Source organism: Dicentrarchus labrax, unplaced genomic scaffold (assembly GCF_905237075.1).
Source record: "Dicentrarchus labrax unplaced genomic scaffold, dlabrax2021, whole genome shotgun sequence".
Lineage (NCBI taxonomy): Eukaryota > Metazoa > Chordata > Actinopteri > Moronidae > Dicentrarchus > Dicentrarchus labrax.
The window spans coordinates 20,308,374-20,326,822 of record NW_026136719.1 but is presented as its reverse complement, the minus strand read 5'-3'; the positions used below and the strand labels follow the sequence as shown (position 1 = coordinate 20,326,822).

Below are 18,449 nucleotides of genomic sequence, written 5' to 3'. Positions count from 1 at the left end.
GGTTTTAAAGGGATCTTCTGTCTGTATGTCTGTCATATAGTATATAATACTGTATGGTAATAGTACTATATTTCAGCCTGTCTGTCTATCTGTCCAGATCTACTTTGTGTGTATGAATATTAATGTCGTGATCTCCTTACGCAGACATAATCCTACCGGGACAAAGACACCAGTCCATAATCCCGAATCTCCTCCCACAACACCACTGCAGATTGACTAAACACGTCTGATTACATATTCAATAGTGCTAAAATGCCCTGAAACTACGTACCAGCTATTCTAAATGTGGTCCAAATCCGGTCAAACATGAGAAAACAGTTTCTATGAGCTCTGGTTTTAGTGACGTTCCAAGTTTGGGGATCATAGTTTGGGCGTTTGAGGTGAATAAGCCTGGCTGAAGAACTTGAAACCTTATTTTAGAAAAATTACAGCTCTGGTCAGTTACGGACACATGACCCAGGTAGAGCAGCAGTCCTGATTTACCCTCTGCTTCCATCTAATAAAGCCCCCCCCCCTCTCAGTCTCTATTTCCATCTCTCTCCCTCTCCCTCCCTCTCTCTCTCCCTCTCTCTCTCCTTATGTAACACTGCAGTTCTGCAAAGCTGCTGATGTGACAGATCCAAGTACCTACACACACACACTCACACACATGCCCTGTGATCAACCAGATCACACTGTACTCTATGTGATTGCTGCCCTTGCTTCTGTCATCATTATTGATTGTAACATTGATTGCTGTCCTCAAACTTAATTGAATTCTGATGCAATGTCACTGAATCTGAGCCACACACATTTCCACAGGGCTCTACTAACTTTACTGCTCAGGCTCTACTTTATTTTGCCATAATTTTGTATTCCATCTGTATCCATGTGTGTTATTGGGATGTCATGCGGGAGCAAAACAGAGGGGACAGAGGAAGAGGGAGACAGAGAGAGGTAGCTGGGTTACACCATGTGACCTCGCCAGCTGTTGCTGTATGCTGGTGGGAGAAAGAGAGAGGGAGGTGAGGGGCAGGAACAGGGGAGAATAAGGGAGGGAGGGGTTGGGAGCTCGCTGGTACACAATGTGACTGGTGACAATCCCTTGTTCTGCAGAGGGAGAGGGAGGCAGCAGGGGATGAACACACACACACACATGCTCCAGCAGAGATGTGAAGAGGGAGCTCACACACACCTCTCCTGATTCAGCGGAACAGATTTATTCGTCACCTCTCCTCGCAGCCTCACGCAGTGAGCCTGCTGCAAAACAAGACAATCCCAAACCCGGTGGCACCTGCCCCGTCCGTCAACCCGCCTGTCTGTCTGCGTAGATTAACGGCTCTGTTACAACTCTGACTGCGTGCTTACTGGCGTTCACTGCAGCTGAGAGACGGGAGTGGGGAAACGACTGGCTGAAACCCCACCAGAGAGACGGGCAGCAAATGTGAATGATGGGAAAACTAAAAAGCAACGACTGCATTGAGGATGGGCCAATGGATAAACTGCGGGACAAATAGATAACCAACCAAAAATAAAGCTCTGATTCTGCGTCTCTACCTTAGGACCTCCTGCAGGGAGATGTTCATCATTATGGGATAGATGCACAGGTCTGCCCGTTGCCATGGATACAAGCACGCGAAAATTCACAGTGCGGAGATGGTTTTCTATCTACCTGAAGAACAAGGCAGCGAGGAACAAGAACACCACTGGCTTCTGTCAACTAGAGGTGAGTCAAGCTGTTTAGACACACACCCAGGCACAGTACAAACTTACATCAACTAAAGATTGGTACATGTGTGTGAATCTGTATGTGCTGGAAGGGGAGGGGCGGAAGGGGGGGGACTGCATCACAGTTGCACAATGTGTGTTTGTATGAATATGAAGGCCAAAACAAAACAAAAACAGCCGTCTCACATCAACAGTAAATGAGCATGTGTGTGAGGAGTCACATGGGAATGGGTGTGGGAAGAATGCGTGTTATTTGGTTTGTTGTGGAGGGCTCCAGGAGTCATTGCAGCATCATTACAGCTGTTGCTCTGTCTGTCTGTCAGGAATCCAGAAAACAGAGGGACAGAGAGACACTGTGTTTTGACTTAAGAGAGTGAGAGAGAGAGAGAGAGAGAGAGAGAGAGAGAGAGAGACAGGCTACGTGGAAATACAATCTGACAGACAGAAACGCTAACAGGCAAACAAGCAGCCAGGCAGGCAGGTTGATAGATAAATGGATACAGACAGATTGATTCAGTGGACAGCCGCAGCAGTGGTGGTCTATTTATAGCCCAAACAAATCAGCGGGGAAGAGAGAGAGAGGCGGTGTGCTGTTTGCAGTACCTGTATCTACCTGTATGTTTGAGATATAAATAGAAATGAAGTCCCCCTCCCCAGCCTTTGGCCTTTGTTGTTGTGATTGCTGATGAATTAGCTATCTACCTGTTTGTGTGACTGTTAGTCTTTCCGCTTGTGTATGTTTACCTGTTTGGCTGACTCTCCATAGCATGACGCCTTGAATGCTCCATGTGGGGAATTCCTGCTTTTTACATCCCTCCCCTTCATGGGAGGGTCAGAGTTCACGATCCCGCAACCTTGAACCTGTTCCTCCTGCTGCTCTGTTTTAAAAATAAAACAGCAATGAATCACAGAAGGCAAACTGCTCCCGCACTACTCTCTATAGGCTGAAACTTTGCAGCTTGTTACACTTCAAGCCACACCCCAATCAGTCAAAACTATATTGTAATAGCTTTGGTTTTTCAGTTATAGTCTGCAAAGAGCTTGTGTTAGACTCAATGTGCAAACCCTAACTCACACACTCAGTGCTTAGAATATAACCATCTCATATTAACACAAATGCTGTTTACACTAATAAACTATATGCATGTTGTATTACCTGATTTACATAATGTAGTGACTCTAATTTGGTACAGTTCCACATACTAGAATTAGAATTTGAAATTATTTTGTGCATTTGCACAAACTCTGCTGTGAAAATTGATTCAAAGCAAGTGTAAGATATTGTGATAGAAAATCCATTGACATCGTTGACTATTTCATGTGGGGTGTGGATCTGCACTGGGTTTGCTTAGTTCTACACTTCCTTTAGGATCTAAACCCTCTATTTTTGTAATTATCTCCATTACTGAGGACTAGCAAGAGAGAAAGATAATTTCACTTGTTGCAATATGAATCTATTTACATTTTATGGCATTTCTAGAAAGTGAAACTGCTCCGGAATAACTGGAGTTATCTGTACCTGTTCTTGTTTAAATAAAAATAAATCCAAATTTTTTGATCTGATAACTTGCTTTCCTGCATTCTTTTGATGAGGGTAAACTGTAACAGGAACCAAATTTGCTGTGTTATTCACAGACTCAATAACACTCACCACAGAGACGGCATCAAATAACTTCCTGTTTTAGCAGGAACAGATGTGACAGTTTGATTATTTTTAGCTTCATATAGACTTTCAGTCTTAGAAATTAGTCTAATTGCAAAGAAAAGGGATAGGGATCTCATACCATTATAGAAACATTGTATATTGGATTGATTTAAGTAACAGTGGGGGGCAACTTTGTAAATTCTACCAACCAAAATAGACTAGAAAGTACATTTAGCTTCTAAAATAATCGCACAGTATAGTATGTATGCAACATGGACATGACAACAGTATTAACCCCCAAATTTCTGCATTTTCTAAATGCCATTTTTCAACTATGCTAAGCTACACTTGTAAATGTCTCAGTGCCTCCTGCCTGAGAAACAAAAACCTCAGGGAAGGCCTGATCACGACAACTTCTGAAAAAAGTAAGTAAACTCATGGAAGATATCAAAAGAAAATATAATTTACAACCATTACCGTTCCAGATTTACTAACATTTAAGGACATCTATACTAACTAGTATTTCATACTTGATTGAAAGTGGGGTGTAAAGCTTAACTTCCAAATGACACTGACATCTTTACAGAATTACAGTATGTTGCCATACTGACCAATCTCAGTAGTGCCTCAGATTGGTAGTTGATCATTTGCCTCATTAAGCAGACTGAATAGGCTGAAAAAAGGAAGCTTACACTATGCATATTTATCGATATGGATGTTACTTGGACAATATTTCACAACTGCTGAGACGCTGTAAAATATATTTCATCACCTTTGAGACAGGTGTTTTTCTGTCTTTGTTTATAACGTGATGTCTGTCTCTCTTTCCTCAGGATGACAGTATACTTAAGGAGATTGACATCAGCCACCATGTTAAGGAGGGTTGTGAGAAAGCAGACCCCTCTCAGTTCCAACTGCTTAAAGTACTGGGACAGGGCTCCTATGGAAAGGTACATGATACACATTTTAACCATAACCTCTGAGACCTGAATAGTTCAAACCACAACTCATATAACGGGAATTTGAGAGAAAGCAGGTTCTCTCAAATCCATTGGCTCAGAATACTGAGACAGGAAGAGAAAGACAGGAGATCAGTGTTGACACCACCAGCCAAAAGATAATCCCTCACAGTACGTCCACCCTAGGCGGACTACTACAGCTCACCCAGTAGGTGATTACTCACCTTAGGTGGCTTCAGCTGTACTACACATTTATAGCATTAACACCACTTGGATTGAGTGTAAAAATGTGACTACAACAGTTCGGGGGGGGTTAGGGTCAGGGCTCTGTTTGGGACAGTCAGATTTGGTAGATTATTTCTAGAGGAGCAGAATGTCAACTCATGCCACCGGTCAGTACGTTTATTTAAATCAGTGAAGGCCTGCTGAATTGTCAGTGTCACTGTAGATTAGAGGTCTGCACTGGGCACACAGGAAACCACAGCAGATGTTAGCCACAGGCAGGCACGTGAGGTCACAGCTGGCCTGGTTAGCATGTTTGCATAGCTAACTATATATTTAAATATATATATATATATATAGGCTTAATTAGCATTTGGCAACCAGGTGTATATCATAGCTGTTTTCTGTCTCACAGTGGAACACCATTGTCATTCAAAACTGTAATCATAACTGGCTCTTCCCTCAGCTTGGTAGCCTACAAACTGCAGGTGAGGTTGGGTGGAAGTTGGTCACTGAGGCACAAAGATGGCGCAGGTGGGCGTGGTCTTAAAAACAGGCCTGCGTTTAAGTGCTGGTTGTTAGCGGGTTTATTCCATTAGCACAGGTGGAAATATTCTGATCTCTTACTTAGCAAAGTCAAAGTAACAGTAGCACACTGTGAAAATGCAGTGCCCGCATATAAATGCTGCATTCAAAAACGTAAGTAAAAGAATGTATTAAGCTAAATTTACTTACAGTATTGAAAAAACTGTTTATGCTGCATTTTACTATTATATATGATGTTTTTGGATTAATATTAACCTACTGGTGCATGCATGTGTATTTTGAATTTTACTGCTCTAGATGTTTTAACTGTATGTACTGTTTGTTGTGGGTTTTAAGTGGTTTAATTAGCTTTAGAAGTACTAGATTTTTCTCACCCCATAAAAGAACACTTAACCTTTCAGTTGAAAAAAAAATACCTGTTATAAATTTTGGAGATACATGAAATGTTGTAATCTGTAAAGTAACTAATAAGTAAAGCTGTCAGACAAAAGTAGTGGTGTAAAAAGTACAGTGTTTGCCTTTGAGATGTAATGGAGCCTATAAAGTTGCAAAAATGGAAATATTCAAGTAAAGTACAAGTACCTTCAATTTGTACTAATATGTACGTACTTACCTTCCACCACTGATTAGCAACACCTGAATGACATGAGTATTGATATTCTACATGTGTTTTAATGTTTAACTAATGTTGCTATAAAGGGTCTTTTGAAATGTTAAGATAGTGTTTTAAATTGTCACAAACACAAAATAGTCTGTCTGACAAAAATGTGATGATGACAGTGATTAATGATGGTGATGCTTCCAGGTGTTTCTGGTGAGGAAGATCAGAGGACTGGACAGAGGACAGCTGTATGCCATGAAGGTCCTGAAGAAAGCCACACTGAAAGGTAAAAAAGAGAAGCTCAAATGTTATATTTAAATTATCTTTTTATAGTGGCACAACTGGCTCATGCAGCTATTTGACAAGAAAAGAAGAAAATAAATTTTTGGAGGGAAAGTTTAAAGATAAAAGAAAATATTACAAAACAAACAGCAAAAGTGTCTGTTGAGGATGTTTTTCTTGTGATGTTAATGTACTTGCAAGTTCAAGTAGTACTCAGATGCAATAACATCTTTGTTCTTTATTGGGTGCTGACTGGTTATTTGTTAAGACTACTGTGGGTCGTGCACAAGAATAAAAAGAGATGAATGTCAGAGTTCTTAGAGTGCCCTACATTTATGAGGATTTGGGGTAAAACAGGTTAGTTTGTACTTTTGATGCAGATAAATTGTTTTGAGACGAATAGGATTATTGTAAATGAGGATGTACTGTAAAAGCAGGTTGAGATGTCATGTGCTGATTTAGTGTCTTTGTACAAGGCTTAATCCTCTTAACCTGCACCCCTGGAATTTAAATAGTTATGCTCTCATCCTGTCAAGGAGACAGATGCTGCAATAACACTGTTATTGTAGTTTCCACTGCACTATAGACCCACAGCAACATAGGATGGGTCTAATTCAATTTACATTTTTCAATCTGGTAAATGCAGTTTCAATCTACAGAAAACCTACTCATGGTATTAGAGGCTTGCGGTGATTTATGTGCACGCAGATATAAATAACTGAACATTATGTTCTTGCCCCACTATCTCCTCAGTCCGGGATCGCGTGCGGTCTAAGATGGAAAGAGACATTCTGGCAGAAGTGAACCATCCCTTTATAGTTAAACTGCACTATGGTAAGTCTGAAGTCTGATTTGAATAAGCTATCTTTCTCTGAAATTACACTTTATTCCCATTTGTAACAAACAAGATCCTCTTTTCTGACAAGAGAAAAGCAAAAAAGGAGGTTTAGATGACTTTTCAATCTTCCTTTTGAAAAAAAACTAACGTTTTTCAAAATAAATGTAGTGGCTCAGTGCTGTTATTTCATTTCAGAAGAACAGAGTTAGATCTGAAATGAACAAACAAACTCCAGGTATCAGTGCAGACTTTACAGTTGGCTGCTGAGCGACTCCATTAGAGCATTTGGAGCTGTAGCCTTGGCTCATTACTCACTGGGAGTTACAACACATGAACACTTTTTTAGAGAAAGTAAAAATTTGTTTGGATTGAGGGTGAATACAACAAGATGAGGAGAAAAAAAGAGAATAGTCCATGCTCCACAATAGTCCATGTGTTAAATTCTGCGATGTTGCTGATTTTGTCCCACACCTGTACCCTGCTGTGGCTGCATGTGCACGAAGTATACCTTTTGTTCTTTAAATATATTCTGTGTGTGTGTGTGTGTGTGTGTGTGTGTGTGTGTAGCCTTCCAGACAGAGGGAAAGCTCTATCTGATCCTAGACTTCCTCCGAGGAGGGGACCTTTTCACTCGTCTGTCAAAGGAGGTAGGTTTGCTCCTGATAGGCTCTCTGGCTCTTTCCCCATCTCCACTAAAAGAATTAAAAGCCTTTACTTTTCAAGGTATCTGTACTGTATAAAACTGATACAGAATCACCAGGAGTGAATATACCTGCCATCATTCGTCTTGTGAATGCTGTGTTGATGTGACCCTCTCCTCTGTTACTGTCATACTGATGCATCATGAGTAAACACAGAGCACACAAGTGTGATGGTTGGTTTGTTTTTCCATTAAGACCCACAAGTCTAAAGCAATCACTGTTTTTGCTGCAGTGGGACGCTAATTTTGTCTGTTGTACTGCGGCTTTCCCAACACAGACTATTCTTCTAGAGTGAAGAAAGAACAAACAACAAATTAATGAGAGAGTAGTTTTCTTTACTGTTATAAGAGGAATGGAAAAAGTGCATCTTAATGTCACCAAGAGACCCTTACCACATTAAGACGTTTGACTTACAGAGTGAGATGCCAACATTTATATTTTAGTCATATTCTTTACAGTTTTATTATCTTTTTTTGTTTTGTCTTTTTAATCTCATCTATCTCTCTATCCGTTCTAGGTAATGTTTACGGAAGAGGATGTGAAGTTTTACCTCGCAGAGTTGGCCCTGGCCTTGGACCATCTACACAGTCTGGGGATTATTTACAGGGACCTCAAACCTGAAAAGTAAAGGCTCATAAAGGCTCCCTTTTTGTATCCATTCCTTTCACAAAATGATTTTTTAAAACATATTTTAATATTCGTGTTCTCCAACAGTATTCTTCTGGATGAAGAAGGGCACATTAAGATAACTGGTCAGTGCTTCCAACGGCAAACAATTCTGCCTTTCAATTTTATGTCTTTCTATTCATCTTTTACTTAATGTCAGTTTTTCTGCTTCCCTTGCCCCCTCTCTCTCTCTTTCTCTCTCTTTCTGCTTCTCTGTTCCAGACTTTGGACTGAGTAAGGAGGCCATCGACCATGATAAAAGAGCATATTCTTTCTGTGGAACAATAGAGTACATGGCTCCAGAGGTAGTAAACAGGAGAGGGCATACACAAAGTGCTGACTGGTGGTCTTTTGGGGTACTTATGGTAAGAACTGTTTAATCTTAAAACCGTATTTTATTTTGGTAGCCTATTTTCATTTTTTATTTGAGCTTGTGATCTTTACTACATAGTACATAGTCACTTTTTCTACTGACTTGCAAGTTTTGTCTGATCATGCTGTCAAAAGCAGCAGGCCTGAATTTACTATATCTTATGAGCCAAAGACTCAGCTCTTGTCTAATGTGCTAGTGTACCGGTTTCTTAATTTGGCTTTCTTCTAGCAGTAAAGCTGCTTAATTACCGTATCTGGCAGATTAGGTCCCATCACTTTCAGTAATCGTGCATCTGTTGGATTCAGCTTGTTTTGTTAGGCTGGTGGCTTATTTTACTAATACTGAAAATGAGGTTAACATTCACTGACAGCTTGCAGCTACATCAGGGCACCAGGGAAGAGTGCTACCCCTATGTGCTCTTGTCTAGTATTATGAATATACAACTATTAAAACTAACAAATAGCTGAGCCTTTACAAATAATCTATTGAATTTTTCCTTTTTCCATCTTATGAAACTTGCAATAAGTGTAAAAGTACAAAACAATCCATCCACGTCTACCCTTTTAATTGGCCAACTGCCTTGTGTTCTGAAAATGTTATCATCTGTTTTGCAGTTTGAGATGTTGACAGGATCATTACCATTCCAAGGAAAAGATCGTAAGGAAACAATGGCGCTTATTCTAAAGTAAGAACAATTCACACTGTTACCATTCAGTGGTTCTCAAAGCCTTCTATGTATGACCAACTCCTAATGGTTTGGGTTTAGATTTTTATCTACTGTTATAGATCATTTGTTTAACAATGTTGTTATTGTTTTCTTGTGGTACTGATGTTTTATTAGTGTGTTGTTCTTAGTGCGGTGTACATGTGATTTTCTTCATATACATGTACAGGATGTTACCAAACTGCTTTTATGAACCTTAAATTATCAATCTCAGGATATCCCACTATATTCCTACTTACTTAATGTATCAAGACATTACCAAACATATGTGCGTGCATAAACCTACTTCTTGTCTTGTCTGCGCAGGGCAAAGTTGGGAATGCCACAGTTCCTCAGTCCTGAAGTGCAGAGTTTATTAAGAGCACTCTTCAAGAGGAACCCCGCTAATCGACTAGGTATTGTATACATGAACCTTGAAAACTAATAATGAATAATGGCTCTACATTTTTTTGCTGTTTTTGATTACCGATTATTGAGGTTAGTTCTTACGTGGAATCAATAATTTTTGAACACTTTGCAAAAAAAGTTAAGTCAGTTAACATGAGACACTTTACACAAACGGACCTCGGGAGCTAATGCTATTAAACCTCATCCTGATGACAACTTCTACAGTCTTCCTACAGTATGCCAATAAAGATAAGCCAATAATGTTGAGTCCATTGGAAATCTGGAGGTGCTCATTAAATATCAAAACTGAATGGCTGTATTCATGCTCTTTGTATGTTTGTATTTATGTTTGCCTAATCGATGTGAGCAAAGACATAATTCTCTCAATTTGTCTCAATCTGCGTGACTGACAGGTGCAGGACCAGATGGAGTGGAAGAAATAAAAAGACATCGCTTCTTTGCATCGATAGACTGGAATGTAAGTGCAATTTATGAAGAATATTCTGTAGTCTGCATCATTTTAAGATATCCAATTCTGTTTTTCCTTTAAGGAAGGACACTATTTACATGGCCACTTTTAACTTGGTTTGAAAGTATATAGGCTACAGTTGTGGAAAGATCTTTCCTACTAACAACCACTACTCCTATTGTGTATTAGTTTTGTGGTCACAGTTGCTTCATGTTAGGGTGAAGAAATCTTTTTTTCTTTTTTCCAGACATTTTTTTCTTTATCATGTGACAAATGTCAGATACTGTCATGTACTGGTTTACTGAAAGTGGTACTTCTGAGATTCAGTATTCAGATAAGTGACCTGAGTTAAATTTAAAAAAAGTTTATTCTAAGAACAACACATATGAATCACATTGTGGTGACTATAGTTCCTGTATCCTGTCATCAAAACCTTGCAGCTGTTCATCCACTTCCTCAAGAGTTGCCCACAATCATGAATCATTAAGCATCCTTAGTAGATTTGGCAAAGTGGCAAAATCCCCAACTTCTCTTTCTGCATGCCATGCCCAACTTAACTGTAACTAATCCTCTATCTGTAATACTTTTCCCCCCAGAAAGTTTTCTCATGCACAAATGTTTTGGCCACAGACATTACCTGCATTAGTCTAACCCTGACATCCACCCCATCTAGCACTGTCAGGACCCAAAGTTTCTATTCAAGTAGCTTGTCAAACACCACCGAATCATGCTCTTGAACTCCATTTGTTTCTGAAAGCTATTCCTGCAGCCCCTATGTCAGTAACATCCATGCTGCAGATGCCTTTGACTGTAAAATATCAAACATAGAAGTACATCAGAGTATGTGCCAATTGTAGCTTTATCAAACTTAGATGTACACACCAGAAAGACTTTGCTCGAGTAACAGACAGAGGTTTTTGTCTCTAGAGAAATCAGAAATCTCAGCAAAGTAATCACTTTTATTGATTGAACAAAATCTTTCAAAGCACTCATGGTCACACTGTTGCACCATTCCCTTTTTATTTTTTTTTTGTGACACTTGTTTATCTGCTGTTGTGAGTAGTGACGCTCTCATTTCTAACAAAATCCACTATTATCTGCTTTGCATGCCCACTAATCTCTGCCCTTGCCACTGGCTTTCACTGTTACTCCTCACTACTTTACTACCTTCTCGCCCCTGCCAAACATCACATTTTCCCATTTACAGACGGTGTTGCTGGCTTGATGCGACAAGCTATCAATAAGAGGCTTAAGTTCTCTTCCACACTATGCTAATTAAATCACTGTGCTCTACCAGGCAGAGTAATTTCCTCTGTTGTCTCTCAGAATGTTGTTCGACTTTTTCTCTGTGATCCTCCAATCTTTTATCAATGTTTCAATCTTTGAGGAATTTCTCTCAAAAGACAACTCACAAAATCTGCATCTCAGCTTCACAAAGAATAGAAATTGCAAAGTGTGTATTACTGGTAACAGTCTCACCATAAATATAAAAAACCCTGCCGGACTGTTCACAGCAGGCAACGACTGACATTGCAATGGTGACATCTGCAGGCAATATCCAGTAATACACTTAAGTAAATAAACATACAGTGGACTGTTATACAGTGGGCATACAAGGGTTTTCACCTGACATCACATGACATTACGTATCATAGAGGTGTCCTACTTTGTCACTATCTATAAAATGATTTTTTCGTTATGGGGTTGAGGCCAAATATTATTTTCCTATCTAATTTGCATATTTGCATTCTTTATTTAATTCTCTTTTTTTTATAATTTGCTAAATTCAATTTAAATCTGGCTGTGTCATTGCTGACTTTCCATTCAACCTTGCATCAGTATGGGATTAGTTTGGTAGATGTGAGACAAAAGTGGGCTCGCAGCCACTGAACCCATTATTCATTCTGGATTCAGTGATTATTAAAATCAACAGCAGTTTAATGGAAAGAAAGCAACATGTTGTACACCAGAGCTTCAAGCTTTAACCAGATGTTGTGTGATGATGCTGATATCGATCATTGTTGTTGTTTTCTGTAGAGGTTGTACAGGAAGGAGATGAGGCCCCCATTCAAACCCACAGTTGGAAGACCTGAAGACACTTTCCATTTTGACCCTGAGTTCACCTCCAGAACACCCACTGGTAACTAAAACATACAAAAACACACACAGGCGTGGTGGTACGATGCATTTGGACTAGATGAGAAATATTATTATGATTTTAATTTTCATTAGAAATCACTGTAAAGTACCATAAACACATGTTTGTATCTGTGTGTCTTTGCCTATCCAGATTCGCCCGGCATCCCTCCCAGTGCGAACACACACCAGTTGTTTCGTGGTTTCAGCTTTGTTGCGACTAATCAAAGTCAGGAGCCTACTGTTGCTACAGTAGCGCCTTCTCGTCAGGAAGTGAACAACATAAACCCTATTGCGCAGGTATGTGTATATGTCTTTAAGAAAACAACTCATGTCCTAACTCCATATCTAATTAAATCATACACTTGCACACTGATTGGATAACAAATCACTGAATTAATCAGTGTTATGAGTTAACTGACAGATAAACAGACTGATTAATTAAGAGATTGACTATTTAATGATGCTGACCTTTCTCAACATTCCCCCCATAAATCACGGCCAACTGTATTACTACAGCCACTGACTGCTGGACAGAGCAAATATTCTCTCACCTAATATATGACTCTGATATGTTTGACTATGACAGATGTGTGAAATATAATACAAGAGTGTGTGTCATGTGTTCCCTGCAGCATCTCCGTGGTGATGTGGCCTTCAGTGATGTTTATGAGCTTAAGGAGGAAGTTGGACAGACAGCGACTTCTGTCTGCAAAAGATGTCTGCACAGAGTCACTGCTGTGGAGTATTCAGTAAAGGTAGTGGACAGTAAACCTTTACGAGAACTTATTTACATATACAACAACATTATAATATATTTAAAGTAGCTCTAAATATATATAAAACGTATTTACATTTTTGTCATTGTATTTCATAGCATCCACATTCTTTCCTCAAACACACCTCCAAATCAAAACAAAATGTAGTAATTACATTTGCATAAGTGGATGAGTTTTGGATTCTGGGAAGGGATGCACCCAAGCTTTGTGCATCCTGGCCATGTATATGTGGTGTTTTAGAAGTTGCAATAGTGTGTCTTTCTCAACATAACATGTGTGTTTCATGTTTGTGTCAGATCATTGAAAGAGCGAAGAAGGATCCATCAGAAGAGATTGAGATTCTGTTAAGATACGGACAGCATCCAAACATTATTACCCTGAAGGATGTAAGTATAACACACAAAAACTATGTTAACATGACAAGCAGAACTTCTTCAGCATCTTTATAATAGTTTTTAATAAGCCACGTGTGTGTTTTACTATCAGGTTTTTGATGACGGCCAGTCCGTTTTCCTGGTTCAGGATTTACTGAGAGGAGACGAGCTGCTGGACAGAGCTCTGACGGTGCCAAACTTTACAGAGAGAGATGCGTCAGACATCATCTGCACACTGACCAAGACTGTAGAATATTTGCACTCACAGGGGGTAAGACGGAGGGACAGAAACCTTAACACAAGACTTCTTCTCATCACTATACTTGAATGTTAACAGTTAAACTAATAATTAATGTTAACTTGCTAATCGTATGTGTGTTTTTGTCCGTGCGTACCTTTCCCGTTTTCAGGTCGTGCATCGAGACCTGAAGCCCAGTAACATTCGCTATGCTGATGACAGTGGAGTCCCAGAATGCATCAGGATATGTGATTTTGGCTTTGCCAAACAGCTCAGGGCTGAGAATGGCTTATTGATGACCCCTTGTTACACAGCTACATTCATGGCTCCTGAGGTACAGTTTTATCAGTAATCATAATAAGAAGTTTCTAATGTCTCAACCAGCACTTGCAAATGATGAAATGCTATCAAAAATACATTTAATGAATGACTAATCCCATCATGCACTCTATTGACTGATGTGTGTTTGTGTGTGTGTGTGTGTGTGTGTGTGTGTGTGTGTGTGTGTGTGTTTGTTTGTGCAGGTTCTGAAGAAGCAGGGTTATGATGCAGCCTGTGACATCTGGAGCTTGGGGATCCTCCTCTACACCATAATAGCTGGGTCAGTTTAAATGCATTTATAACTACCAACGATGACAGACTATAGACTACAGTACTACAGACTATAGTTTAGCTTTCTGCTTCTACCTTCTGTAAAGGTGTAAACTGCATGGAATGTTTCCATTTCCTGCAAACGCTCCCCCTGCTGCTTTAAACAGGATGTTTTCTAAATGAACTCCCCCGGTGAAATAACAGTGAAGACAATAAAAGACAATGTTATTATACCCATGTGAAAATCAAAGGTTATTGCTTTTTATCGTCTCTACAGTGGGTTTTATTGTCTCTAGATTCTATAAAGTCAGAGGATTTAATTTATCAAGCGGTTTGTCTCAACCAGTTTTTAGATGGCTCTCTATGGTCTGCCTCGTTCTCGGTTATTGTAATTCACCCAACCTTTGAATTGCTCTCTGTAAATTTTTATTTTTATTGGCCAGTTTCAGTCCATTTGCCAGCAGCTCTGAGGACACAGCAGAGGAAATTCTGGCTCAAATCGGCTGCGGGAAATTCGTTATCACAGGAGGGAACTGGGACCTGGTATCAAACACTGCCAAGGTAAAATTACATTTTGGGGGGGAGGGGATATAGATACGGATAAAGTGGTTGTGTTGTTGACATCATGGCTTGTCTAAATAAACTATACTATACTAATATCACGTGTGTATGTTTACATATGTTAAACAGGACATTGTGATCAAGATGCTCCATGTGGACCCTCACCAGCGCCTGACCGCCCCCCAGGTACTATTACACAGTATACTGTATGTTAGCTCGCTTTATTGTTTATATGTCACCATTAGGAGCAGTTTTCGAAAAATACATTTTGAAATAATCTTTGCTGTGATGCCTTCCAGGTTCTCCGTCACCCCTGGATTGTGGACAGAGACCAGCTCTCTGACAGAGCTCTCGCCAGACAAGATGCACTCACTGTCAAGGTCAGACCTGCGTGCATGTGTGTATACAGAAAACATTATCAGAATATCAGACAAATACAGGTGGTTCATATAAACAATTGGCATTGCAGCTGGCAAGATTTTTTGTCTTATGCTGTTCACTGAGTGAAGCCTCAATGGGTGATCTCTTTAAAAACAAAATGTTAAGATATATTTGGATTTAAAACAGAGTTAATGTCAGCGTCAGTAAAATTTACTACAATGCAAAACAATGTGTTATTGTGTTGTGATGTGTTTTTCTGTCTGTCCATCGGGTGGCGCTGTCTGCTACTTATTTAGTTGTTGGAAATATGTACATAGGCTAGTATTAATATGATATGACATAGTCTCCTTTTATTCCACTAGGGGGCATTGTCTGCCACCTACTCTGCTCTGAGGCGCTGTGCTCCTGCTCCGGTCCTGGAGCCTGTTCAAGCCTCCAGCCTGGCCCAGCGGCGAGAAATGAAGAAGCTGGGGAATCCCAAAGTTAACTCTGACCCTAAAGAAAAGCAGTAGCCTCTACAATCTGAATGGAACTCAAAAGAAATTAAACTTAGTCCAACATAATCAAAGAAGATGTACTTGAAAGCACAAACCTTGTTATAAAGTGTTTGGAGGCCTATAAAATGAATGTAGCAGACCAAAAAAAAACCTTTACAGAAGAGACAAAGTTTAATTAACTATAACAATAAAACATATATAACAGTCTGCTATTGCTGGCACCAGGATTAGCTTCAGTTCACTCAATTCAAATTAAACCTTATGTGATACGACATTCATCATCTGCACCTGTAGATAAACTGTGACCTTAAAACTGATCGAAACCCAGTGGCGTGAAGAAGTCGATTAATATGACCCTAAAATGAATCATTCTGATCACAGAGGGCTTCACTTAATCACACAGTCATGTGGGGATTACAAGCTTAGTCTGAAAGTTGCCCTTGATTTTAATTGAAAAAAAACATTTATCTAAATGTTATTCTCAGACAACATTTGTCATAGTTTGGTCATTGCTATACATTTGCAAGGAACTGGACTGATCTGACATTCAGAGCAAACACATGGACGTTTACTTTGTTTGGGTCATACATGTCAGAATACACTTAGAGCTGTAGTGCAATATAAACAGTCAAATTGCTACCTGCCTTGATTAGTATCTATAGTAGCTCCGGTGGCTGAAAGTGGGACCAATTAATCTGGTCACCAGAATCTGAAAAACATAGTATTCAGTGCCACAAACAACATGCCAAGTAGTGAGTTTAATTTAGCTTTCATATTCATGGCCAGCCATAACAATACAGTCTTCCATAGTCATTACTCTAATATATGTCTAACATGAGATATACGTTAGAATAACATCTATTTGAATGAGACACTGTCATTCAGATATTTTTCCTCCAATCAATCTTCTACAGTGTTATGCATGTTAAAAATGTAAATATTCTACCAAAGGGAATTATTACTTAAGTTAACAATGCCATTGAAGTCTTATTGTTCATAATATGCTTAATAATTTTACTCTATGTATTGCTGTCTTCCATAAATGCAGCCTTTGACTCCTATGAAATGTATTGTTAACCGTGTCACTACTGCACTTCCCAGATTAGATGGAACAGTGAGATATGAAGGTGTTTATGTTGAACGTAGATTGTTGTGTTTTTTCATAACATATTCAAAATGTCATTTGGCTTAAGAGTAGACACAAATGCAGGATAAAAACCATCATATTGGTCTGTGGTAAATGTCACACTCATAGCAAAACTCTGCAGCCTATAGTACTTTGTATTATTAACTCTGCGTTCAGTGTGATGGTTAATTTTTCTGTGTGTGCTTGAGTGTGTCATGTCGCTGCCAGTAGGCTTCTGTTTGCTGTTAGTGTTTGAGAGCCAAAATATTTGGGAACCACTGTGTCAGAGGATTGTACATACTGTCTATTGCTGCTGCCCTGATTGTATCTAATAATAAGTTGTACAATCACAAATACGAGGTAAGACTGAACAGGGTGCAGAAATGAGTAGCACATTTTGGGTTGTGCAATTTACCAGTAGGAATGTAGATTATGATGCTCCACAATTAATACACATACTTACTGGTCTGAGGTAAAACAAAACATGTAGTGATGTGTAACTAATAAGCACTGTAGCTGAGATACAGTAATTCTGTACATTATGTTTGCTGAGACTATGTGTTGTGATGCATTGCACATCTGTAGAGGTGGAGCTTGAATTGATGAGTATGCAGATACGGTTGTAGATATTGTGTCGCACAACCAGAAGTTTGAGGTAAAGTTGTAAATATTGTTTACTAATTTAGATTGTACATACTGTCATGCAAAACCACCAATAAAGAGGTTTGATTGTATATATATATATAGTGTTATACAACTATCGGCAAGCAGTAAGACTGTATATATTGTGTTTGCAGATATATTGCGATTGTACATATTATATTGTGTTGTGCATCCATTGCTCAGAGTGTACATACTGTCTATACCTGGCCAATCACTGAAGTTGTTGGCTAGAATGCCAAAGTTTTACAAATAAAGCAAAAGAACGAAAATTTGTTTTTCTTTTGATTTTGTTTTTTGTCTTGTTTTTTTTTAGTGCTGGCATGCGTGTATTTTAATCATTTAACCTGGGAGTTCTTACCACAGGATTAACAACGTGTATCACAGCAAATAAACTTACCTTCCTAGATATCAATAGGTCTGTTTCATAGAAGGTATTTTGACTTGTCATTGTAGAAAAATTACAGATGGTACTAATAACATTAATGATGGCTCTGTTCTATTTAAGTGTCAGCCAGCACAATACCAGTACCCTACAACTGAAGAAGCTAAATGGAATTCATCATTAAATGTATTATTTAGACCAATTCTTTTCCTATTATATGTCAAAATGTGAAAAGGTATATTAGCACAGTGCAATATTCAACATTACATGACAATAATCAAATGTTGGCCCTGAAAAGCTGCTGCACAATTTTTGCTTTATTTTCCTTAAATTTAAAAGCAAGAACTGTGCTTATAAGATGTAATCAAGGCTTTGTAAACATAGTAAAAGGAGCTCAAAACAGGCACAGATTAGACAAAGACATGTAATAATATATAAAATACTTACATATGACAAACTAATTCATCTTTATACTATAATACTGTAAATACTGCAATATGAAACCCCTTATGCTTGATATTCAAATAAATGTGAAATGTTTTCTAAGATTTCACCCCCCTCGCATCACAATATGGAAAAACTGTCACATCAATATAGTTTT

At 38.9% G+C, this 18,449-nt stretch overlaps 1 protein-coding gene across 1 annotated transcript; it reads left to right on the top strand.

Annotated features, from left to right (window-relative positions):
- Positions 1-1,073: 1,073 nt before the first annotated feature.
- LOC127352242 (ribosomal protein S6 kinase alpha-2-like) lies at positions 1,074-17,735 on the top strand. The gene is made up of 22 exons (XM_051380474.1): positions 1,074-1,705; positions 4,186-4,302; positions 5,885-5,966; positions 6,716-6,796; positions 7,368-7,447; positions 8,019-8,125; positions 8,216-8,253; positions 8,390-8,532; positions 9,155-9,225; positions 9,571-9,659; positions 10,065-10,129; positions 12,158-12,260; positions 12,411-12,556; positions 12,892-13,014; positions 13,332-13,421; positions 13,522-13,680; positions 13,820-13,981; positions 14,172-14,248; positions 14,682-14,799; positions 14,929-14,985; positions 15,099-15,179; positions 15,543-17,735. Exons 1-22 carry the CDS (start codon positions 1,601-1,603, stop codon positions 15,690-15,692), a joined length of 2,244 nt encoding a protein of 747 aa, XP_051236434.1. The 5' UTR covers positions 1,074-1,600; the 3' UTR covers positions 15,693-17,735.
- Positions 17,736-18,449: the final 714 nt, after the last annotated feature.